The following is a 26,241-nucleotide window of genomic DNA, read 5'->3' on the forward strand; positions in this document are numbered from 1 at the left end:
GTCTTAAGCATTCATTTGTTAAATTTTGATAAATGCATATACATTTGTAATGTGCAAACCTATAGTTACCACCATCCCAGAAAGTTCCATCATATCCCTTCCCAGATAAGCACTCCTCTGTTTTTCTACTGTTGGTTAGTTTTATCTGTTCTAAAATTTCACAGTAGAGCTTTTCAGTAATGGTATGTGTAAAGCCTTTTTTCATTCAACATCATGTTTTTGAGATTCATCCTTGCTGTTTTACGTACCAGTAGTTTGTACCTTTGTATTGCTCATCAGTATTCCATTGTACACATATATCACTTTTTAAAAAGCCATTTCTTTTGTTTTTAGGGTTTGTTTTTTTTTTGCTATTTGATTAGCTAAGTGCTGTTTTCAGGATTGCATCTCACATTTAATTATTTTGCTTCAGGTTGTATTATACATGCAGTATTGCTTTTAATTTCTTGATTATTAGCGTGAACAACTAGCAATTCATCTCAACCAAAATCTTATTTTGTAGTCTCCACAAAAATCCCAGGGTTTTTAATCATTTAAAAAAGATACAAGTCATAGCCAGCTTACTCATCAGGTATTTAGGCCAAATGCCTTAGTACGTTTCTTCTTCAGTTGCTTTAACACTTTAATTGTTTTAAAGGCTAAGAAAGAGAACACTGAGAGTTGAACCCACGGTGGAAAGAGTCATGAAACAATGACACAAAAACCATCTGTTATTTTTACCATGAAACTAGAATAGTATACACTGAATAGCTGCCAGTATTAACCTTCACTTGGTCGTTTAGACATTTTAGTTTAAAAAAATAGGATTCCAAATATTAGTGATAAAATTAAATGTAGTAAGTTAAATACAATATGCAATATACATGTAAGTATATTGTTCTAAAACAATAGAATATTATAGTCTATAAGTTACCAGCAAGCTTTTCCTCAGAAGACTAGATAGTAAATATCTTTGGCTTTGCTGGCAAAAAGCAAAATTGAGGATATGTGTGTACTTACATAACCACCTGAAATGACAGAATTTTAAAACATAAAACTCATTCTCCTGGCCATACAAGAACTGGAGATGAGTCTGATGGTTGTCACTCCTGGCTTATTCTGTTGAAAACAGGAAGTAATTATAAACTAAAAGCAAGACTTTAGTTCTTATCAAGTTTTTATTAAACTTATATTTTTACTGTGGTTTTCTATTTTTAGATTTTTATTGGGGTATATTTGATTTACAATGTTGTGTCACTTTCAGATGTACAGTAGAGTCAGTTAGTTATACATATCCACATGTCCACTCTTCAGATTCTTTTCTTTAAAAAACGTTTGTTTGTTTATTTATTTGTCTGCCTCAGGTCTTCGTGAGGCACACGGAATCCTCGTTGTGGCATGTGGGCTCAGAGGTTGTGCACGGGCTCTGTAATTGTGCGTGGGCTTAGTTTCCCCGAGGCACGTGGGGTTTTAGTTCCTTGACTGGGGATCGAACCTTCGTCCCCTGTGTTGCAAGGCAGATTCTTAACCTCTGGAACACCACAGAAATCCCTTTTCAGATTCTTTTCCCATATAAGCCATTACAGAGTATTGAGTAGAGTTCCCTGTGCTATACAGTAGATTCTTTTTGGATATCTGTTTTACCGACAGTAGTGTGTATATGTCAGTCTCTCAGTCTATCCCTCCCCCCTTTTATCCCCTGGTCACCATAACTATAAAGAAAGCTGAGCGTGGAAGAATTGATGGTTTTGAACAGTGGTGTTGGAGAAGACTCTTGAGAGTCCCTTGGGCTGCAAGGAGATCCAACCAGTCCATCCTAAAGGAGATCAGTCCTGGGTGTTCATTGGAAGGACTGATGCTGAAGCTGAAACTCCAGTACTTTGGCCACCTCATGCGAAGAGTTGATTCATTGGAAAAGATCCTGATGCTGGGAGGGATTAGGGGCAGGAGGAGAAGGGGGTGACAGAGGATGAGATGGTTGGATGGCATCACCGACTCGATGGACATGAGTTCGAGTAAACTCTGGGAGTTGGTGATGGACAGGGAGGCCTGGTATTCTGCAGTCCATGGGGTCGCAAAGAGTCAGACACAGCTAAGCGACTGAACCAAACTGAACTGAACCATAGTTTGTTTTCTACATCTGTGACTCTACTTCTGTTTTATAACTAAGTTCATTTGTACCATTTTTTTTAGATTCCACATTTAAGTGATGATATTTGTCTTTCTGTGTCTGACTTCAGTCAGTAAGACAATCTTTAGGTCTATCCATTTGCTGCAGATGGCATTATTTTGTTCTTTTTTATGGCTGAGTCTGCTTTTATATTTTAAATACAAATTTTGTGATTTTTTTTTTCCATTGATGACGCATGGTAACACATGATGATATGGGTTTCATTTATGATGGCTCTTTTAATCTAAAATGGTCTCCCACCTTTTCTCTTTTATTCCCATAACATTAATTTTTTTTTTTTTTTAAGAAGCCAGGCCAGTTAGTTGTGTTGGAAAATGCCACACATTGTGGATTTGTGTTACTATCTCCTCATTGCATCATTTAACTTGTTTTCTCAGCTGATACCTTGTACGTTCAGTTCAGTCACTCAGTTGTGTCTGACCCTTTGCGACCCCATGGACTGCAGGACACCAGGCTTCCCTGTCCATCACCAGCTCCTTCTGGAGCCTGCTCAAACTCATGTCCATCAAGTTGGTGATGCCATCCAACCATCTCGTCCTCTGTTGTCCCCTTCTTCTCCCGCCTTCAATCTTTCCCAGCATCAGGATCTTTTCCAGTGAGTCAGTTCTTCACATCAGGTGGCCAAAGTATTGGAGTTTCAGCTTCAGCATCAGTCCTTCCAATGAATATTCAGTACTGATTTCCTTTAGAATGGACTGATTTGATCTCCTTGCAGTCCAAGGGACTCTCGAGAGTCTTCTCCAACACCGTGATTCAAAAGCATCAATTCTTTGATGCTTAGATTTCTTTATAGTCCAACTCTCACATCCATAGATGACTACTGGAAAAACCGTAGCTTTGACTAATGAACCTTTGTTGCAAAGTAGCAGCTGATGCTACTGATCTTGTAAACTGAATTTAAGTCTAAAATCTTGAGTAGATTCACATTAAACATTTTTGACAAGCTATTCACCTTGTGTATAAGATGGAAATAGTAACAGTGCTTACCTTAGGGTTTGTTTCAGGATTGAATATAATAATCTGTGTAAAGCGCTTAGCACAAAGCTTGTGCACAGTAAGTGCTTAGTACAAGTTAGCTGCAGCTGCTACTGTCTCTATATTGCTGTTATTTTTGTTATCTATTATCCAGCTTTATAGAATTACCTCAGTGCAACTAGGTATCTTCTAAAAAGCTATAAGGTAACTGTATTCTTTTTCTTTTGAACTATATTAAATAGATGCATAATCCCTTATTAGCAACTCAAACACCCAGATGTTTTTTAATAACTCATTTGGTAGCAGAATCTGATTGGAATTTATCTGGCAGCAAAATCTGAACTAAGTTGACATGAGGCTGAAATATTAATATATTTGAGTATGGGGTGTCGCTCCAAGTCACTGAGAGTTCTGCATAATATTATAGAATATGCGTTGTATTGGGCCTCCCTGGTGGCTCAGATGGTAAAGAATCTGCTCGCAATGCGGGAGACCCAGGTTTGATCCCTTTCTCAGATCATAAGTAGTTCTGAATTCTGGAACACATCTTCCCTAAAGGTTTCAGATTAGAAACTATCAGTGGATAGTTGATTTTGACTTCAAAATGTTTTTAAAGAATTTACGCTGCATCCGTTTTCCATTGATTTTTGTACCTAGCAGTAGTGGTAATTGGTAGTAATAGATAGCAATGCCACAGGTGGCTCACTGGTGGAGAATCCACCTGCAGTGCCGGAGACGCTAGGAGCCTTGGGTTCAGTCCCTGGGTCAGGAGATCCCCTGGAGGAGGAAATGGCAATCCACTCCAGGATTCTTGCCTGGAGAATCCCTTGGACAGAGGAGCCTGGCGGGCTACGGTCCATAGGGTCGCAAAGAGTCCAACACACCTTAACAACTAAACAGCAGCAGTAATAGATACCAATCGTTGAGTCCTTGCTATGTACTTAACACTTTGTTTTGTTATTTTTAAGCTTAAATAATCCTGAAAGGTAGATACAATTATCCACATTTTACAGTTGGGGAAACTGCACTTTAGAAATAGTAAGTAACTTGCCCAGTGTCACGTAGCTTGTGAAAGAGGTGCAGTTCTGAGCTGAAGCTTGGTTTACTCTGAAGTGGCTCCATTATGCTCTCGGATAAACCAATTACGTTTCTTCGAGTTAGGAAATTTTCATTCTTTTGTTGATGCTAGGAGGTAGGACATTTAGCTCTTTTAGCTGGAGATTTTGGAATAAATCCTGAGATTTCTGATTAGTGTGGGTCAGTATGTATCAGACAAGGTTTTCTGATGATGGCATCAGAGAACACTCAATCGTGTGTCACTAAGCTTAGTCTTTGTATACGAATGGGCACGCACTAAATTTTTGCCGAATTGTACATTTCACTGTTAACTTTCTCTTAACTACTATCCTGATCTCTTTCAACTTTGAAAAGAATTCACGTACCTCTCAAAAGTGAATTGAGAAGCCTAGGATTTTCATATTTTGTAAGGAAAAGGTGCAGCCAACCTTCAAAAAGTATATTTTGTTAGTGCTCATGAAGCTTTTTCTAAGCATTTTGTGTTTGTCGGGAGATGACACTATCTAAATAATGACGTGATTCATTAGGAACAATTTTATAATCATTAAAATCTGGCAATTAAAATTACAAATCTAGTAATGAATAATCATGTAGGCAATAATCTATCACAGCTATTCCTCAAAATAGCAGCTGATGCTCATTAACTTTTAAGCTTTTGCTTCTCCCAGTAGGAATAAACTTTATTACTTTTCTAGAAAAATACTGCTAATTATAATAAAAATTTCAAGACACTTTTTTTGACATCACATTGGACACTGTTTTAATGCATTCATTATAGATTGTAATGTATTCACTGAGTTCTTTCTATAAGACCTTCATATTACAAATCTTCTTAATATAATGGAACTGTTGGCAAAAGGCCTGCCAGATTGTCTTTGATAAAGTGAGCCAAGGACAAAAATGAGGAGGAGCTAGATCAGGCAAGGGCCTCGGCATCTGATGTAGTTGAGCTAGTATCTTTTAGAGTCTTATGGCTTTAGTCCTTAGTAGATTGTTCTAATTAACCAGTGTGTTCCATAGTACATTTTGTATGCATGCATGTATGTTTTTTAGCATTATTATCAAAAAAGAGATAATGTATTATATATAATAATATATAAATATATATTTTTACAATTCCCTAAAATTTTTATAGTAATGTTTTAATGCATTTAATGCATTAAAACTATATATAATAACTGGATGACAATAATACAAATTAGTCTCAAGGCTGCCATATTGCATGTGGATGCTTTATTGACCCATTATTTTTGTAACACTGGGGAAAGCCACGGTAGATGCAGTGTTGATCCTTTTTTTCTGGACATCTCTCTCACTACTGTGATGATGGTTACATCTAGATTCTGAATACTCAGAGACACTCTAGTCCAGTGTTAGAGACGCTGAACACTTCATCCCCAAAGAATGTGTTAGTAGCACTCCCTCTGACACCAGTGAAATTGTGAAGATGTCAGAATAAAAGGTAACAAATCCTTAAAGGTGCTCTGCCTCCTCTGAGTCCCTGCCCCTCTCTGTTTCCAACACAAAAACAGTCATACGTTTTAAAAATAATAAAGCTTGTAAAGACACAGCAGTAGACACAAGAAGATGTGTTCAAATATAAAGTGTTATAATTAGTTCTAATGCAGTTAAGAAGGCTGATCTGGATAGAACCAAAGAACAAATACCTAGAACTCAACATAAACTGTTAAAGGTGAAGATGCATATACTATACAACTTAGTAAGAAAAAGGTATATTCATTCATTTATTCAACAAAAAACTGTTGCGCACCTTTACTAAGTTCTAGTCATTGTGCTTGCCACTGACCACACAAGAATAAGCAAGATAGACAAGACTTCTGCCCGCTGTTGTTCAGAACCAGCCAAGTCTCTTCAGCTGGGACGGATGTTGCGTCTCTTGGGGTTCCATGCATGGGGTCTCAGGGTAGATTTCCTGTGGGCAGATGAGTGTATAAAGAAATCATAATTCTTCTGTGGTTCAGAGGAATAAAATAGAAGACCAAAGCTGTATTGAGGGGAAAATAAAGGAAAAAAAGATTAAATAGGTAGAGCTGTAACTAACTATTAGCTGTTTGCAGGAATTTATTTTGAGGGGATAGCTAGGAATGCTTGTCCTTAGGGTATTGAATTTTTTTCATGTTCTTTGCTTCCTTTCCTACCTCCCTCTGTGTGTTTTACACAGATGGCACACAAAGTTCTATTTGAAGCCATTGAAATTTATGAGAAAATATTGGTCAGTTTTAATTAAAATGTTATATTATTGAAGTAAGCATTGCTTACTGCTTATGTAATAGAGAAATAGAAATTATGAGAATAAAATGACATTTTCAGCTTTTCCACCAATTTCAGTCTCAATTGTACACTAAATAAATTGAATCTCTAATAAAATATGAGAATCCCTGCTAAAATATAAAATCTCTAACATCATGTATTTGTTTTCAAGTTTTTACTTTTGCAAATAATGCTTAGCAAACATTTATACACATTTATCTTAAAGCATTTTGCTGTTTTTTTCTCAAAGAATTAACCCTTAGGAGCAGATTGATTATTCAGAAGAAATATAAGACTGTTGATACATATACAGTATCTTTAGTCAGTTTTTACTACCAGCAGGAGTGTATCACAGTTCCTTTTTCTGTAGTGTCACCAACATTTAATATTTTTAACACTTGGTTGTTAGTATTTAATAGTGTATATTAGTATATAACTTATAAATACACTATGTATATTTTGTGTATATGTTTGGTCTGTGTTTTGTGTAGTGTGTGCATTATTTTAAAGTAAATTTGATACACATAAAATGGTATCTTATTTTCATTTGAATCTTTTATAAGGTTAAATATTTAAGAATTGTTAGTATTTTATGGATAAACTTGTCATTATAGTCACCTATTTTTTGTTTAAAGGAGTTTACCTTTTCCTTTACTTTATAATAGTATATAAAATATCAGTTTTATCCCCTGGCATGTATTGTAAATGTATTTTCTCCAGTTTAAGAAAAAATAATTTTAAGAAAGAATTAACTACTTGTAAATTTTAAACTTAAAGAGGGTTAAATGATCCTTATATAAACAATAACTATTTTTCCTTCCTTTTTAGGTTTTCTTTCTACCATTCAGTAATACCATCCTCAGCTGTTTTAAAGATAATTCCATCTTCGCCTGGGAATGTGATACTCTTGTTTGCAAATATCAATTGCCAGCTCCACCTGAAAGCTCTAATATATTATACAAAGTGTTTGCCGTGACCAGGTAATGTTCACTTTGAGACACTGAGGATTTTTATGAAATTTAACTTCCAGTGAAATTTTATAAATTTTCTTTCAGTATTTTATTGTCATATGAGCAAAAGTTTCCTTTAAACTAAGATATGATCTCAGATATGGTATTAAGTTTTTTACTTATTGTACACAAAAATATAAAAAGCATATGAAATCCTAAGGGTGGTACACTCATTAGCTATAATAAGCATCAACTAATAGCCACTCCTATCTTGTCTGTAATTCTGCCTGTGCTCAGTCACGTACAACCCTTTGAGATCCCATAAACTGCCCGCCAGTCTTCTCTGTCCGTGGGGTTTTCCTGGCAAGAATACTGGAGTGGATTGCCATTTCCCCCTCCAGGGGGTCTTCCCAACCCAGGGATCAAACCTGTGTCCCCTGCCTTAGCAGGCAGACTCTTTACCACTGGCAACTGTCTACTACTTCTGTACTCTGTCGTCGTAAAACAAAGCCCAAGTGTATCATTTCATGCATAAATATTTCAGTGTGTATCCCTAAAGGATGGGACCCTTTTTGAAACACAACTGTGGTACTATCATTACACCTTTAAAAATTCATAATACTATGTCTAATTATTATTCATAGTTCACGATTGGTCTAATAATCGTTTTTGTGGTTGGTTGTTCAAGTTAGGAACAAGATAAGGTTCACACGTGGCCTTGGTTGATGTATTTCTCTTTATATTTTCTTTGCAGTTAATTTGTTAAAGAACTGGTCATTTGTCCTGTAGTTTTCTATATTCTAGATTCTGCTCTTTGCATCCCTGTGATGCTATTTAATGTGATCTTCTCTCATCTATATTTACTATAAACTGGTTATGTCATATTTCCTGTGAGTTGGAGGCTTGATCTGATCTGGTTTGATTTGGGAGCAAGAAGACATTGTAGGTGGTTGGTGTCCTTTCATCTGGAGGAACACAGAACTCTTTCTTGTGATGTTAATGGTCATTGGTGATCATCACCTAGATATCCTGTGTTGCATTGGAGGTTAGCAAAATGGAACTATCCTGTCTTTCCTTCTCCCTTATTAACTGGAACCTCCTTGAGAAAGAAACTTCCTCTCATCAATTCTTTGGTTACTTTGCTGTACAGTTAGTAAAGGAAAAGCAGGATAAAATGCTTGATTTCTTCCTCTTTAAAAAAGAAAACCTTTTTTCCCAAAATAATGGATTGGTTTATTGGCATATTCACAGGTGGCCGTTGAAGGTCTTTTGTCTTTAATCTTTGTAAACTCATGGATTTAAGCATAGTTGACGTGGTTTTACTTATTAAAATTATTATTCTTAGTGATGCTCTGGTTCTCTCATCTTTGACCAGTGAGATTATCTTCAGGTCGGCTCTGAACCCTCCTGATACAACCCCTTGTCTATGATGTGTGTGTGTTAGTCACTCAGTCATGTCTGACTCTTTGCAACGCCATGGTCTGGAGCCCACCAGGCTCCTCTATCCATGGAATTCTCCAGGCAAGAATATTGTAGTGGGTTGGCATTCCCTTCTCCAGGGGATCTTCCTGACCCAGGGATCCCATGTCTCCTGTGTCTTTGCAGACAGATTCTTGATCACTGAACGACCAGGGAAGCCCTTTTCCAGGCTGCTGCCTGGAAATATAGTTTTCTTAGTTGGTCTATTTTTATTTTTATTTTTTTTTTTTATTTTTTATTTTTTTCCTCTGTATCATTTTATTTTTTTTTTCCATTTATTTTTATTAGTTGGAGGCTAATTACTTTACAACATTGCAGTGGGTTTTGTCATACATTGACATGAATCAGCCATGGATTTACATGTGTTCCCCATCCTGATCCCCGCTCCCGCCTCCCTCTCCACCCGATCCCTCTGGGTCATCCCAGTGCACCAGCCCCGAGCACTTGTCTCATGCATCCAGCCTGGGCTGGTGATCTGTTTCACACTTGATAATATACATGTTTAGATGCTGTTCTCTCAGATCATCCCACCCTCGCCTTCTCCCATAGAGTCCAAAAGTCTACTGTATACATCTGTGTCTCTTTTTCTGTCTTGCATATAGGGTTATGTGTCTTGCATATAGGGTTATCATGATCTATTTTTAATCTCATTTCCTAAAGTCAGTTTCTGCAAAGCAGCTAGAGTGCTTCTAGTCATTTCCTATTGAACTCCCATGAAAGGCTTTCCATTGCTGTTAGGAAAATCCAACTCCCCGCCATATCCTCTGAGGTCTTTTGCCCTCTGGTCTTGGCTTCCCTCCCTTTTCTCATCTTATTTCCTTCCCCATCTAATTTAAGTATTCAGCCACACTTGAATATTGCTTCTCGTTCTTCCTTATATACTAACCTTATTCCTATCTCAGCATTTTTGTATTAGCCAGTCAGCAATACTGACAAGCATGGAATTCTTCCTCCAGGTCACCCTGTGACCGATTCACATCATTCTTGCAGTAGATCTTCCTCCTTCCCCAGCTCTGTAGCATCACCTATTTAAATGAATAAACATTAAGAATTAATTTCCTCAGAGGTACTAGCCACATTTTAGTTCCCTGGTGGCTCAGAGGGTAAAGCGTTTGCCTGCAAGACGGGAGACCTCGGTTCGATCCCTGGGTCGGGAAGATCCCCTGGAGGAGGAAATGGCAACCCACTCCAGTACTCTTGCCTGGAGAATCCCATGGACGGAGGAGTCTGGTAGGTTATAGCCCACAGGGTCGTAAAGAGTCGGACACGACTGAGCGATTTCACTTTTACTTTGAATCACATGTGGCTAATAATGACTATTTTGGTTCTTACTGTTTGGGTTTTTGTTTGTTTATCTTTGGCCGCACTTGGTCTTTTCTGCTGGGTTCAGGCTTTCCCTCGGTGTGGTGAGTCAGGGCTGCTCTTCCTTGCAGTGCGCAAGCTTCTCATTGTGGTGGGTTCTCCTGTTGTGACACGTGGGCCCAGCAGCTGTGGCTGTCAGGCTCTAGAGCGAGGGCTCGATAGTTGTAGCACACGGGCTTGGTGGCCCACAGCATGTGGAATCTTCCCCGATCAGGGATGGAACCTGTGGCCTCTGCATCAGATTCTCATCCACCGTCCCGCCAGGGAAGTCCAGTAGTGACTGTTTCGGACAGCAGAGATGAGAACATTTCCATCATGATACTGGATCAGGTTGGACAGTGCCACTGTAAATAATTCACCCAGTCTTACAGAGCTGTTTGTTCTGCAGGGATGGCCGAATCCTGGCTGCAGGGGGCAAATCAAATCATATTCATTTGTGGTGCTTGGAAGCTAAACAGCTATTTAGAATTATCCAGATGCCCACCAAAGTTCGTGCCATCCGCCATCTGGAATTTCTTCCTGATAGTTTTGATGCTGGTTCTAATCAGGTTAGTAACATAAAGGTTAGTAACGTAGTACTTTTTTGGAAAAATCGTATCAATTTCTGCACTATATGAGTTCTCTTATTTAACTTGTGGCAGCCTGATTGTTTCAAGGATTTAAAATTGCCAAAAACTTGTTAAGAGCCTAAAACTGAAAAATGGAAACATCTTAGGTTCTATATATTAATGATAATTCACCCTTTTCCCTAAAATTGGTATACTTTATGTCATACTCTGGTTTACAGAGTGATAAAGTGTGCTATTTTTTATTTGATCCTTAAAGAATTCTCTGAGCATAGGCACAGTTTCACAGACTGTGACATCAAACTAGGGGACTTGTCAACACTGCTGTTAGTTACAAGGATTAAAAGTAGGACCAGAATGGGAATTTTCTTGCTTTTTTGTTGTGCTGTGTTTTATCTATCATAACAGGTTGCCTCAAGCCTATGAAACATATTTTCATTCTATTTAGCCTTAGTTTACAAAGTGCTCCCCCTCCACACACCCTTTTTCTTTTTAATAGTTGGGCAGTTGAACCTTAACTTCTTTATTTTAAATAATCTTGGGTCTTGCCATTAACAAATTTTATATGTGTGTGTGTTTTATGTATATATGTATGATGTATGTGTGTGTATATTATATCTGTTTTAATTTTTTGAGTAGATAATGCTTTCACACGGTTGAAAATGTAAGGAAAAAAAAAGGCATAAAGTGAACTCTTACTTTTCTCTCTCATTTGCCCAGTTACTCACTCTCCAAAACCACTGCTGTTATATAATCTTATGTTTTTCCCATTTTGCATTTTTTTTCTTTACTTAGTTTACCTTGAAGATTATCCTATATCAGTAGAAAACTTCGTTCTTTTGTACAGCTGTATAAATTTTTTTAACCAGTCCTTTATTATTGGGCACTCAACCTGTTTTTAGTTCTGTTCTAGCACAAATAATACTGCACTGCATCACTTTTGCACACGTCACTTCACACATCCTGTCTGAAGGGTAAAATAAAATCCCAGAGTTAAACACTGGTACTAGCATTATGTGCATCTGTAGCTTTGATAGATCTGCCAAATTGCCTTCCAGAGAAGTTGCATCAATGAATGATGGGATTCCTACCATCTGATCAACAGAAAGCTTGCTTTTTAGATTGTCACCTTCAAATTGCCTCCAACTACCTCCAAACTGTAGTCTTTCACATAACAAGGGATGTCAGTGTTTCACAAAATCACCTGGTGACACTGCCTACCAGCCCCTGGCCCTGGGGAAAGAACCTGTAGACGAAGCAGTGGAGGGATTTATTGTTTTGTGCGTTTAAGCTTTTTTAGTATGTGTTTTTAATTTTTCAAGTTGTATGGGTTACAGCTGTTTTTTTCCCCCTTAAAAGACTAACTTCCTCCGGACTTCCCCCCGCCCCAACACGGTCCTTTTTTGCAGCTCACAGACTTTCTCCCTCCACAACCCAAATACTGGTTACAACAATGAGGTCGCAGGTTTGTGTGGGGCAACAGGACGGCTGTCAGCTCTGCTCAAGCTGAGGATGGAGAAGGGAAACAAACCCTCCACCCTCCCCACTCTGCCAGCCAGCGTGGGGTCACAGTGAAGAACTGTAGTCCTCTCTGCTTCCCCTGGAGGGATTGGTGGAGACAGGCCTGCCTGTGGGAAGGGAAGAGTCTCAGTTGACCTTTCTGTAGTCTCCAGGATAGGCTCCTTACTGGTTCTGGTTAGAGCCAGGCTTATCTGGACCTGAACTGAGCAAATCTGCGTGAGCCATGATTAGGGATTTTAAATAAACATCATGGCTCTCTGCGAGTATGGTCTCCTCCGACTGTCCTCCAGCCCACCACTGCATGCCCCCCCCAAGAGAGAACATATGTAAATACACACATGTGTATGTGTGTAGTTTGACTTTTTAAAATTGAGGTGTAATTGACATAGAACATGTTAGTTTTGGGGCTTCCCTCATAGCTCAGGAAGACCCTGGTTCAATTCCTGGGTTGGGAAGATCCACTGGAGAAGGGATAGGCTACCCACTCCAATATTTGTGGGCTTCCCTTGTGGCTCAGCTGGTAAAGAATCTGCCTGCAATGTGGGAGACCTGGGTTCGATCCCTGGGTCGGGAAGATTCCCCTGGAGAAGGGAAAGGCTACCCACTCCAGTATTCTGACCTGGAGAATTCCATGGAGTGTATAGTCCATGGGGTCCCAAAGAGTCAGACAGGACTGAGCGACCTTCACTTTCATTTTCATGTTAGTTTCAGGTGTATAACATGATGACTTAGTATTTGTATGTATATATTGTGAAGTGATCACCATAATAAGTCAAGTTAACATCTGAGACTTTTGAATTTTAAATGTGTTTTAGGAACTCACATGTTTCTCTCTACTCTTAGGTTCTTGGAGTGCTAAGTCAGGATGGTATTATGAGATTTATTAATATACAGACTTGTAAACTTCTCTTTGAAATTGGGAGCCTTGATGACGGAATTAGCTCATCAGTAATTAGCCCACACGGACGGTACATTGCATCTATTATGGAAAATGGCAGTCTGAACATATACTCAGTTCAGACTTTAACGAAAGAAATAAATAAGGTATGTTATCAAGTAAGCTTCCCTCCTTTCTGTTAAGATTTAAAAGTTTTATCATCAAAAATAAAAGCTCTGTTACAATTTTTTAACTTCTTTGCACCATTATCCCTTTTTCTGGATATGTTTTTTTTGCTCTTACTCCCAAAGCCATGTCTCCAGACTTTGCAACCTATGCTCTGTTCTTAAACTGCTGCCTTTGTCAAAGACCTCTGTTTTGTCCTCGTCCGATTTGAGGTACCCTTCTGATCTGCTTCCCGAAAAAGGTCTGCAATCCCAGTCTGTTCATTTTTTTCTCTTTCTTCCCATCTTGCAAGCTGGACACCTTGGAGCACCTATGACTATGTCTATTCCTGTTTCCTGCATCGAGTCAATACTAAGTCATGTACTCCTTGAATCTGAAATATCTGTACGTGGCCCACCTGTTGGCCATGTCGGCCATCCTTGTATTGGTGCTCACTGACTGCTCTCCAATAGTAGTAATCTCAATAGATATACCTAAACTCAGAGCCCTTGGTGCCTGCTCCTCCTCATCAATCATCTTCCACCTGCCATTTTTCTAAAATAAGGCTTTCATCATCTAAAACAATGCTGTTCTCGTGGCCTCCTTCCCTTTGCCTGTTGCATTAAGTTCAGATGCTTCTGCCTGCCTCTCAAGGTCTTCTCTGTTCTTCTTTCTACCTACTATTTCCCCGTGCTTTCAGCTTCTCTTACTGTCCCTTGTAGACACCGTGCGCATTTCTGCATCTGTTGTTACACTACACATTTCATCTGAAAATATACTTCCTACTTCTCTTACGGTAATCTAGAATTTCTCTGGCTTGTTGCATCAAATAACAAAGCAAGTTTTACCTTAGATTGTTTCCTTCTCTTTTCTGGGGTGGTTGTTGTGGGGGTCGGGGGTTCTTTTTAAAAAGAAATGATTCATTTTTAACTAGAGGATAATTGCTTTACAATGTTGTGTTGGTTTCTGCCACACATCAACATGAATCAGCCATGGATAGGCCTATGTCCACTCCCTCCCACCTCCCACCCCATCCCACCCCTCTAGGATGGCACAGAGCTCTGGGTTGAGCTCCCCGTGTCATATAGTAAATTCCCACTGGCTACTTTACATATGGTAATGCATATGTTTCAGTGCTATTCTCTCAATTTGTCCCACCCTCTCCTTTCCCCATTGTGTCCACAAGTCCTTCTCTATGTCTGCGTCTCTATTGCTGCCCTACAAATGAATTCATCAGTAAGAAGTTCTTATTACAGAGAAAAGCCAAAAGATACAGATAAGCAAATAATTCAATAAGTCTAACCATTCTCAGATGATTTTGAAATGTATGCCTACCAAGTATTTTTTTTCTATGCATGTAAATGTATACAGTCAACCTGTATATTCACAGATTCCATTTGTGAATGTGTCTGCTGGTGAAATTCAGTATTCACTAACTCAGTGTTGTGGCAACTCTGTAAAACATTACTGCGAATAATGAGAATTGTGTGTGTGTGTCGTGTACACATGTGAATACGTTTTCTTTAAACATATGGAATTATACTCTACTGTTCTTGCCGACTTAAAAAATTTTAATAACATTATTTGTACTTAATGAGAGTTACTAACCTAGCTGAATATATAAGAGCTAGATAAATGTTATTAACAGAAATAGAGATCCGAGAAAAACCAAGATAAGCATGTCATTGGCTTCCTCTCTGTTATTTGTTAAGCAAATTGAGATCAGATTGATGAAAAGCTAGCTCATAACAGAAGTAGGATAATTTTTTTGACACATTACCAACACCACCAGTGTCTCTGTGGCTATTCCAGGCTTACAAAATGCCCAGGTTTATACAAAATTTATTAACCATGTCCCATTCCTTCAAGCCCTATTTTCTTGCCATTGAAGAATTTCTGGTAGTCTGCTGATAATAAGTAAGCTAATTCCTATTTCTATGCTGAAGTTTCAACTCTCCTGAGGTGTGACAATTCAGGTCATATCTCAGGCTTCAACTTTTGGGAGATTCTTTTATGCAAGGACTATGAAAAATGTGGCACCAGAATTAGTATTTTGATAATGATTTAGAAGAATGGACTGATTCAAGGATATTAAAGATGGGTAGTATTCAGAAGTCAGACCACTTATTAATTACATTTCATAGACAAAGAATTGAATCATTGAGTAAGTAGTCACTGTACTTTTTCTTTGGTCAGAGCTATTGCTACTATATTTTGCATTATTCTTATATTCTTTCAAATGTGAATAAATAATAATGCATCCCAGAAAACCACTATTTAAAAAAAAACCCTACTGATACAGTTAAAACTTTAAATACTTCTCCTAATAATTTTAAAACGAAAGTACAATAGCAGTGCCATATGTATTATTTTCATTACCTACTCTTATACACTTCACAATGTTACATACTGCAGTTGACAATAGAGAATGTTTTCCTGGTCTCCTGTCATAGGGGTAAATTTCAAAAGCAAGGGGCTTCCCAGGTGGCTCAGTGGTAAAGAATCTGCCTCCCAGTGCAGGAGACACTGGTTTGATTCCTGGTTTGGGAAGATCTCCTGGAGAAAGGAATGGCAACCCACTCCAGGATGATTGCCAGGAAAAATCCCGTGGACAGAGGCGCCTGGTGGGCTGCAGTCCAGGGGCTCATAAGAAGAGTCAGACACAAGTTAGCAACTGAGTGAGCAGCCAACTGCTGCTCCTTCAAAAGCAGAAGTCCTGAACCTTTGAAGGCAACACGGGAAAAAGTTTTGTTTGAAACCTCAAAGTAGTCTTTTTATAGTCTGCTATTTAAAACGAGTCAGAATGTTTGCCTTGTTCTCCTTATTTCTTTTGGGGGTGAGGGAGAAGGAGGTCAAAAAAGTTTGGTTTCTGCATCAAAGAGCTTTCCCAAAGAGTGGTGATTCATTTCCATTGTACATCATCATGGAAGCACACTGTTCTGGCTTTCGTGACAGCTTGATTCAAGGTGATGCATATGATTTGTGTTTTTTGGAAATCTCATATGTTCATTTGGACTTCTGGGGTTTTCCTTGTGTCCTCATATAAGAGGCATTGCCACTTTGACTTCAAGAAAAAATTATTTAAAAAACACAGATCCATCTGTCATTGATCTGGGCCTGGGGTAATTACTTAGGAAACACTCAGCCATAATGGTCTCAAACATTTAAACACCCTGTGAAAGTCATTGTACTTTAGTCATGTTTAGAACTGAGAAAGTCAGGGGGTACTTTACCTACTCATTTCCTTTGAACAAGGATGATCGTTTTATTTCAAAGAAAGTGTTATCATAAAGGAAATGTCTTAGTCAAGTAAGTTGAAGTTGTTGGAGGCTTATCTTCCTATTTGATAAGCCCCATCACAATGAGGGTTTGGCGTCTGAGTTGTGCCGTCTGCACGGCCTCTGAAGCTGTTGATGCACCGAGGGACTGACAGCCATCTCCATGTAAGTTAGAGAATGGAACCAAGGACAGAGGCAGGGGTGCTGTCCTTGCAGAGGAAAGTCACGTGACAGTTTCCCCAAAAGAAATTTCACTGGAGCCCAAAGAATACTAGGGTGCTTCTGTCAGCCTTTTAGAGGGCCATGGGCTACAGATTACTACTGTCCTATGAGCTTTTATTGTGCAGGTATAAAAGATGGATTGATACTGTGTGACTTAAGGCAAGCTTTCAAGCAATCATTCAATTCTATTTATCTTTGTTAATCAAGATCTGAATTTGGCAGAAATTTGCTTTGACTCATTAGTCAACAAGGAAACATTCTTAGACACTTTATTTATACTTTTTGTATCAAGGCACAGTATTAAATTGACCAAAATAAAAGTTTTAAATACTATGTTTGCAGGTCTGTTTTCTAAAGATAGCCACTGGATTTTTTTCCCTCCTTTTTAGCCACCTCCTCCTTTAGTGAAAGTGATTGAGGATTTGCCTAAGAAGAAAGGGAATTCTGGTGATTTTAAGGTGAAAGTGACATCAGGAAGAGTACAGCGGCCAGTGAAATCAAGGGAAAGCAAAATACAGACCAGAATATTGAAACAAGACCTGACTGGTAGTTTTGAAAAGAAAGAGGTAAGAATATATTAAACTTTTCATTTGTCATGACTGCTGTAAACAGGTCTCATGATTCCTAGTCCATCATCATTCTTCCTTAAGAGTTAAAAGGAAAATTTTAGAAAAGCAGCAAGTTGTAACTGAAATTATAACATGCTTTTTAAAACTTTAATATAAAATTTAAAAGTCTTTTTAATATAAAATTAATGCATACTTTTTTTTTTTAAGTCAAACAGTATAGAATTTCACTGTCCAATATGGTAACCACTAGTCACAAGTGGCTGGTCTGATTTGAAATGTGTATGTGTGAAGTACACATCAGATACTGAAATTTTATTATGAACAAAAGCAAGTAAAATATTTTAAGAATTGAAGTACAGCTCATTTACAGTTTTAGTACAAAATAGTGATTCAGTATTTTTATAGATTATACTCCATTTAAAGCTATTGTAAAATATTAGCTATATTCTCTGTGCTGTATATCTTGTTATATATCTATACTATTATATATATAACAAGCTTATTATATATAGTAGTTTGTACTTAATTTCCTACCCCTAAAGAAGGAAAAGCATCATATTAATTAATAATACTATGCTGATTGTGTTTTCAAATGATAACATTTTTATTGCATTGGGTTAAATTATTAAATTTGATTTTTACCTGCTGCTTGTGACTTTTTTAACATGGTTCCTAGAAAACTTAAAATCACATTTGCCTCCTATATTAACAGTTATCTGGCAGAGAAGGCTGTAAAGGGACAAAACCCAAAAGTATACTTCTCTTTCTCTCTGTGCCCTAGCCCACTCTTCATTGCACTCCCCAGAGGAGATCATCGTTAATAACTGTTCATCTTTCAGAAGTTTTCTGTGTATAAATATATACGTATATATCTGTGTCTGTTACCTTTAAATTTTTTTAAATAAATGGAGTCATACTATATTACTGTCTTATAACTTGCTCTTATCATTTAACAGATTAACTATTTATATTAGTGCAGGTAGTGCTACAGCAGTTAAAAATATTTGCATAGTATTGCATTTATGGATGTACATTAGTTTATCTCACTAGAACTCTGCTCACTGGCATTTAAGTTGTAATATTAGTCTTCTGTTAATACATTCTGTGATGCAGTGGCTATTCTTTGAACATTTGCACAAACATGTCTGTAGAAGAATTTTTAAGTAAGAGCATGAGCATAAAAATTTTCATAGTAGCCAAATTGTTCTTCAGAATTTGTGTGTGTGTGTTATTTATTCAAGAAAAAATTAGAAGCAACCAAAATGTCCACCGTTAGGTAACTAATCAATATAAATTATGGTAGAGCTTTATAATAGAAATCTAAGAATATGTAAGAGGAAAGGGAAATGATTGTAGTATGTTAAATATAAAAAGCAAGCTACAAGAACTATACGTTTGGTTATCTGTGTGCTTAGTCGCTCGGTCGTGTCTGACTCTCTGCAAGCCCATGCACTGCAGCCCGCCAGGCTCCTCTGTCCATGGGATTCTCGAGGCCAGAATACTGGAGTGGGTTGCCATGCCCTCCTCCAGGGGATCTTCCCAACACAGAGACTGAACCCAGGTCTCCCACATTGCAGGCCAATTCTTTACCATCTGAGCCACTTTTAAAAAGATATGGGTACTTATGTATTATTTCAAAAACTCTATAGGAAAGACTGAGTTACTAATAGAATTAGCTATTTCAGTCAGTTTTATTATCTTCTTCATAGGTTTTATTTTTGTACTTTCCTTATTTTCTGGAATTGAAGGAAAATATCAACAATAGAGAAACTACTAGCATTTTCAGGACCTTTTAAAACTTTTTACTGACAGTAAATCAGTCACATACATATAAATGGAGAGCTCAGTACATTTTTACAGACTGAATACACCTGCACTGTCAGCACCCAGATCAAAAAATGGAGCCTTCCCCAGCACCCTTGAAGGCCCTCTGCTGCTCCCTTCCAGGCACTTCGCCCCTTACCCCAAGGACAGCTGTCTCCTGTCTTTTAACACCTTAGATTAGTTCTGCCCCTTTTGTGCTTATGTTCATTGGATCATTTAGTTGGTACTCTTTTGTGTCTGGCTTCTTTCATGTGTCATATCTGAGAGATCCATGTGGTCACAAACCATTCTATATCTGTATAGAAATCCCTGGTATGAATAAGCCATGCTTTTATCCATTCTGCTGTTGGTTGGCATCTGAGTAGTTTTCTAGTTTTTTTTTGCTGTTAGAAACAGTGTTACTGTGAACATTCTAGTGCATCTTTGGTGAACATAAGGATGTGTCTCTTGTTGGGTATAAACCTAGGAATGGAATTACGGGCTTATGGGCTGTGCATATGTTCAGCTTTAGTAAATACTGTCAGAGTTTCCCAGGTGGTTGATCTAAACAATCCATATTCTCACCATGAGGTATTTAAGGGTTCTAGTCGCTTCATGTTCTTACCAACTGTTGGTGTTTTTCACATTAATTTTGACAGCTTCTTTTCTTCTATAAGCAGTTTTAAAAAGTGAAGCTTGCCTCAAAAGAGGAGTGTGTAAAGTGTTGTCTACCAGGGAAATTCAGTAGAAACTCAGTGCTCAGGGCTTTCACTGGAGGCTGGTTATAGGCAGCCCTGTGTAGTTCATTGCAAAACTCCACACGAGGACTCCACACGGAAAGCAGTGGTCGGCTTAAACCACACTGTGCAGGTTAGGCACAATGAGCTGCTCCCACTGGTTCTGAGGAGGGTGGAAACTTCCTGAAAACCCAGGTATACGGATACAGACCAGGGACCAACCTGTAGGCCTTTTTAAGGGTAGCAGTCTCGGACCTGCCACATGCAATCTCTTCTGGACATACTCACATCCACGTTAAGAAATAGAGTGTTATCAGTAGCTTTGGAGTCCCCTCTGTGCTTGTCCCCCATCACATGTTTCTCCCTGTCCCACAGACGTAACCATTGTCCCCACTTCTACATTAATATGTCCTTGGTTTTCTTTGTAGTTTTATCACTTCTACAGTGTAGCCCTAAACAAAATATTGCCTAGTTTTAAAAACCTTAAGTAGCAGGCACAAAGCTAGCTGTGTAAAGAGTGGAGCATATTAACCCTCTGAGTTGGATGCACTAGTGAGAAAAGGAGCTGAATGGTATATCTGAGACATAATCTGGCTTGAGCTTTCCTGAAAGTTTTCAGGAGGCTTTCCTGGGAAAACTAGCGGGCACGGTCATGACTGACTTCTGGGAAGCAGAAGTGACACCACAGTGAGGGCATCTGGCCGCACTTGGTCTGCATTACAGGTGGAAGGCCCACAGAAATGTGTCAGAGAGCAGGCGGCTTCTAAAAACCCGTGTGTGTGTGCTAGGTCACTTCAGTCATGTCCTACTCTGGACTGCAGCCTGCCAGGCTCCTCTGTCCTCGGGATTCTCCACACGAGAATACTGGAGTGAGTTGCTATGACCTCCTCCAGGGGATCTTCCTGACCCAGAGACCAAACCCAAGTCTCTTACATCTCCTGCATTAGCAGGCAGGTTCTTTACCACTAGCACCACCTTGGAAACCCTTAGCCAGCTCTAAATGGTGGGTCAGAGTAGGTCCCTTCTGTGGGTGAAAGGCATGTGCTCAGCTAATCATGGCTTCAGGACGCAGAAAGGAATTAGGGACTTCATCAGCTCATGGTTGAGACAAGAGTGGATGAAACTCAGGCCAGTTCATCTGGGCGTCTGTCCTTTGTCTAAAGAGGCTTCAATGGCAGCAGGTGTCTTGGCGATGACAGCAGTGAACGTGTCTCTTTCATGGATCGTGTTGCTCCGGTCTGGGCTACTTGCCCTTGACGTCTGGTCCGTGGCTCCCAAATGGGGAATCTTCGTTCACTGTCATCTCAGGCTGTCCCTCACCTCCCTCTTACACTGGATTACTGTTTCTTATGGTAAAAAGTACACTGAACTAAGTCAGAAAATCTGGCTTTGAGTCTTGAATTAACACTTAACAGATCTGTGACCTTGAGCAAGTTGGGGAACTTCTACTGACCTTTCCATTTCCTCAAAGAAAGGAAGCCGGAAGGTTTCTTGTGCTTTGTATAGTTAGGCTTAAACGAGATACTCTATACATATGGGTTTATAATTCTTAAATCTACAAAATATTTTCCCATTAAGATAAAAATTGAATTAAAAATAAAAGTGAAAAGAGAGCAGGAGAAGGAGGAAGATAGAGTACACTGTTCTTGCTACAGGGATTAACAAATGGCAGCCCATGGACCCAAGCTTAGCTTGGGTGCAGGGACCCCTGGCTGCTCAAGCTAAGGATGAAGTGGAAGTTGTTCAGTCGTGTCCGACTCTTTGCAACCCCATGGACTACACAGTCCATGAAATTCTCTAGGCTAGAATACTGGACTGGGTAGCCTTTCCCTTCTCCAGGAGATCTTTCCAACCCAGGGATCGAACCCAGGTCTCCCACATTGCAGGCAGATTCTTTACCAGCTGAGCCACAAGGGAAGCCCAAGAATACTGGAGTGGGTAGCCTATACCTTCTCCAGCGGATCTTCTCGACCTAGGAATCAAACCAGAGTCTCCTGCATTGCAGGAGGATTCTTTACCAACTGAGCTAACAGGGAAGCACAGCTAAGAATGATTTTTACATTATTAAATGGCTGCATTTTAAATGGTTATATAAGCATCTATATAAGTGTCTATATAATATCCTTGATTTTGCCTTTTGACCTGAAACCTAAAATATTTACTCTCTGTTGACAGAAAAAGTTGGTCAGATCCTATAATAGGGTAAATAATATGTCATAAACTTTATGTGTTGTGTATATACACACTCAGGAGAGAGAAAGATTTTGTGTGTGTGGAGAGAGTCCCATGATATAAAATATTTTTTACTATATATTGTGTTCTAAAGTTAGAAAGCCACAGTGGACTTACTGATACTATTGGTATTATTTTTTCTCTCTTTATAGAATGAGTTGTCAGATGGATTAAACAAAAAGCGTTTACAAATCTTATTAAAAGGCTATGGTGAATTTCCAACGAAATACAGGTAAAATTTAAATCCTTACATGTTAAATCAGTCTTATCCCCCCAGTTTTTCTTGGTTAAAACTGTTTTAATTTCAGAATGTTCATTTGGCGCTCACTGCTACAGCTGCCTGAAAATCATACAGCATTTAGTAACCTTATAGATAAAGGCATTCATGTGGCATTTCTCAACCTTCAGAAGAAATACCCCATCAAAAGCAGGAAGCTACTCAGAGTATTACAGAGGTATGTTCAGTATTTTGCAGCAATGTGTATCTTCCCCAAGGTACTTATTAATTACAAATGGAGAAAATAGTGATTTATAGTAGAGAAACTTAGCAGACACCTTCTTAACCAAGTAATCAAATTTAAAATTACCAGTAATAAAAATCTTACCTATGTATTATTGCACATCACTTTTGTGATATTCTTGCCAAGAGTTTATATCCTCAGTCTCATTGTGGGAAAACAGGCAAATCCAAGTTTCACCAAATTGACCTTCTATATTGTCTTTTGTAATCTGAATATATTATTTAGTCAAATTTTAGCAAGCTTTTCTGGTCTTTATTTCCCTATTTTATTCGCAGAACCCTCTCTGCATTAGCTCACTGGTCCACCATTTTTAGTGACACACCATATCTTCCACTTCTGGCATTTCCATTTGTAAAATTATTCCAGAACAACCAGCTCATCTGTTTTGAAGTTGTTGCTACGCTTATAAGTAAGTAAAATATGAAACCAAGAGTAGATACTTGTACCATTTCCTGATATCTTTTCATCTTTGCAATGTTTAACAGTTCTAGTATGAGACAGACCTAGAGCATAAAATGGACAATTTGGACATTAACACATAAATAAACCTTTTTACTTAAATAAAATTTAGATGGTTGCATTTTAGATGATACTGTTACAGGCTAGATTTTGTTAGTAAGAAGGAAGCAGGTGCTTCACTAATTGAAAGTCAGTTATTGTTCAGAAGAGTGCAGTAAGTGTGAAGCATTCCGCACACGATGCCTGACGTGGCCCCATTCTCATCATCCTTTGGTTATTACCTCTACTGACAACTCTGTGTATCGGGTACCGTTCTCAGTGTTTTGCCTTTATTAACTCACTTAACTCTACAGGACTCCTGTGAGGTAGGGGTTACTCATTATTATCTCCTCTTTGGAGATGAAGAGGCCTTGAGCTCCATGATGAGGTTAGTGGTAGAATAGGAATTGGAACCCAGGCAGTCAGAACCTAGAGCTTGTATTCCCATATGTTTACTGCTTCATCATTATCTAGTAATACACTAAAAAAGTGAGTCATTTTTTTAATATAAGTAAGATCAGGTCAACTAAATGGTTAATAAACTGGATCCAAGTTAAACCAAGCCTGGTTTAACAAAAATAACCAATTTTATATGTATTTTTGTTGTACAAAGGAGATAAGCACTCAACTATAACAATAAAATTCTGAAAAGTAGAAATTAAAAGATCCCAGCATATATCTTGTGAGTTTTTCGTATATTTCTCTTGACAGTTTTTTGTTTATTTTATTATGTTGTATTTGCTTCAATAAATTTTTACCCATCATTGGAGAAAATATAGGAAAATTTACAAAAGAAAAGTTATGAATATTCCTCTTCCTTAGAGAGTCTTGATAATATATTTGTGAATATAAGAGCATTTTCCCCAAATCATTAAATGTCTTCTAAAATATAATTTCTTGCCTATATATAGTATTTCCTCTTATAGGTATACCATAAAGTGTATCCCCCAAGTGTTAGACTTTCAGGGGGTTAGTTTTATAATTATACTACTTCTATTTAATGCATTATATACATTTCTCTTATTTGTGTAAACTTTCTAGACATTTTACCCTGTATTGTAATATTCCATAATGTACATGTTCTAGTTTAATCTTTTACTGTTGGACATTTAGGTTGTTTCTAATTTTTATGTATTGAAAATAACAATTTTGTGACTAGCTTCAAGCTCATAAATTTATAATAATTTCTTTTGGGTTGAACCCCAGGATGGTATTATAAAATATGAATATTCTGATTGATTCTGCAAAGAGGTTGTACTAGTTTGCCCTGCCAATAACACTGAGAGTTTTAAAAGGAAAACAAAAGACAGACAATCCAGTTTGAAATTGGACAAGGACTTGAACAGACATTTCTCCATAGAAGATGTACAATGGCTAGTGAGCCCATGAAAAGATGCTCAGGATCATTAGTCATTAGAAAAATGCAAATCAAAACCACGCAAGACACCACTTCACACCTACTAGGATGCCTGTAATCTTGAAAAAGAAAATAACGAGTGTTGGCATGGATGTGGAAAAATTGTAACCCTTCATACTTTGCTGATAGAAATGTAAAATGGTGCAGTCACTGGAAAACAGTTTGGTGGTTCCTCAGAAAGTTACATACAGAATTTCTGTATAACCCCGCAATGGTACTCCTAGGGATATCCTCCCAAGAACGGAAAACAGAGACTCAAGTATATGCTTGTGTATGAATGTTTGGCAGCATTAGTCTTAAATAGCCAAAAGATAGGTATAACCCAAGTGTCTATTAATGGATGAACCACATGTGTATATATGCAAGCTTCCCTGGTAACTTAGCTGGTAAAAAATCCACCTGCAATGTAGGAGGCCTGGGTTTGATCCCTCGGTTGGGAAGATTCCCCTGGAGAAGGGAAGGGCAACCCACTCCAGTATTCTGGCCGGGAGAATTCAATAGACTGTATAGTCCATGGGGTCGCAAGGACAGCGGGGTATTATTCAAAAACAGTGACATTCTGACACATGCTATACAACGTGGATGAAACTTGAAAACATGCTTAGTGAAATAAGCTAGACACAGGATAGATTTATGTGGAATTTCTCAAAAAGGCACAGAAAATAGATTAGAAGTTTACCAGGGGCTGGGGTGGGGCGGGGAGTGGAAGTGAGAAGTTAGTACTGAGTAGGTACAGAATTGCTCTTGGGAAAGGATTTTGGAAATAGTGATGGTTGCACAACATTGTGAATAAAATTAATATCACTGAACAGTGCACTTAAAATAGTTAAAATGGCAAATTATATTTTACCATAAGAAAGACAGATTATATCTAATTTAGGTAGGCATGCACAACTATGTATTTTTTTACTTCCGGTAAAATCTTGTTACGTAACTAACACATGACTATATACTAAGGAAATTGATTTTTCTCTTCTAAACATGAAATCTAAATCTAGGAGATTCATGACAGCCTGAGTAGCTAGGGATTTTCATCAAGGGTCTCAAACTAGTTTTATTCAGTAAACTGAGCTTCAACTAAATGTTAGCCCGGTTTGGGGATAAGCCGTTGCTTTGGCTTTCAGGTTACGGTCTAGTTGGGGCCAAGAAGAACTTGTGAAGGAATATAGTTACTTCTGTGTATAATTTGGAGCATGTTGATCAAGGTCAGTTTTAATCACTCTTTAGGGTTCCAGGAGGAGATGCTTCAGGTTTAGTGAAGGGCCTCCATGCAGTGATCATGTCTCCATCCTGCTCTTGGTCATTGCTGTCTCTAGGTCTATTTCTGTGTGGTGGCGCCCAGCAGAATAGAAGAGACAGTTACTATATAAAACAGGAGTGCCCTCTTGCTTAATTGAAGACAGCTATTCTATTGATGAAGATTAGATACAAGAGGCCACTCCAGTGTTCTTGCCTGGGGAATCCCAGGGACGGGGGAGCCTGGTGGGCTGCCGTCTGTGGGGTCGCACAGAGTCGGACACAACTGAAGCGACTTAGCAGCAGCAGCAGCAG

The 26,241-nt window shown here is 38.4% G+C and overlaps 1 protein-coding gene across 3 annotated transcripts in view; it reads left to right on the plus strand.

Moving 5' to 3' along the window:
* The window catches only part of TBC1D31 (TBC1 domain family member 31), a 65,084-nt gene that overhangs the window by 14,657 nt on the left and 24,186 nt on the right, over positions 1-26,241 (plus strand). For 2 of the 3 annotated variants that reach the window (XM_065903222.1, XM_065903224.1), the window contains exons 5-11: positions 7,322-7,473; positions 10,673-10,847; positions 13,215-13,415; positions 17,303-17,479; positions 22,407-22,486; positions 22,563-22,709; positions 23,051-23,184. In XM_065903222.1, the coding sequence (XP_065759294.1) occupies positions 7,322-7,473; positions 10,673-10,847; positions 13,215-13,415; positions 17,303-17,479; positions 22,407-22,486; positions 22,563-22,709; positions 23,051-23,184 (1,066 nt within the window). The remainder of the gene's footprint in view (positions 1-7,321; positions 7,474-10,672; positions 10,848-13,214; positions 13,416-17,302; positions 17,480-22,406; positions 22,487-22,562; positions 22,710-23,050; positions 23,185-26,241) is intronic. The other variant, XM_065903223.1, reaches the window with a different exon arrangement.

The sequence above is a fragment of the Muntiacus reevesi genome, chromosome 12, assembly GCF_963930625.1.
Source record: "Muntiacus reevesi chromosome 12, mMunRee1.1, whole genome shotgun sequence".
Classification (NCBI taxonomy): domain Eukaryota; kingdom Metazoa; phylum Chordata; class Mammalia; order Artiodactyla; family Cervidae; genus Muntiacus; species Muntiacus reevesi.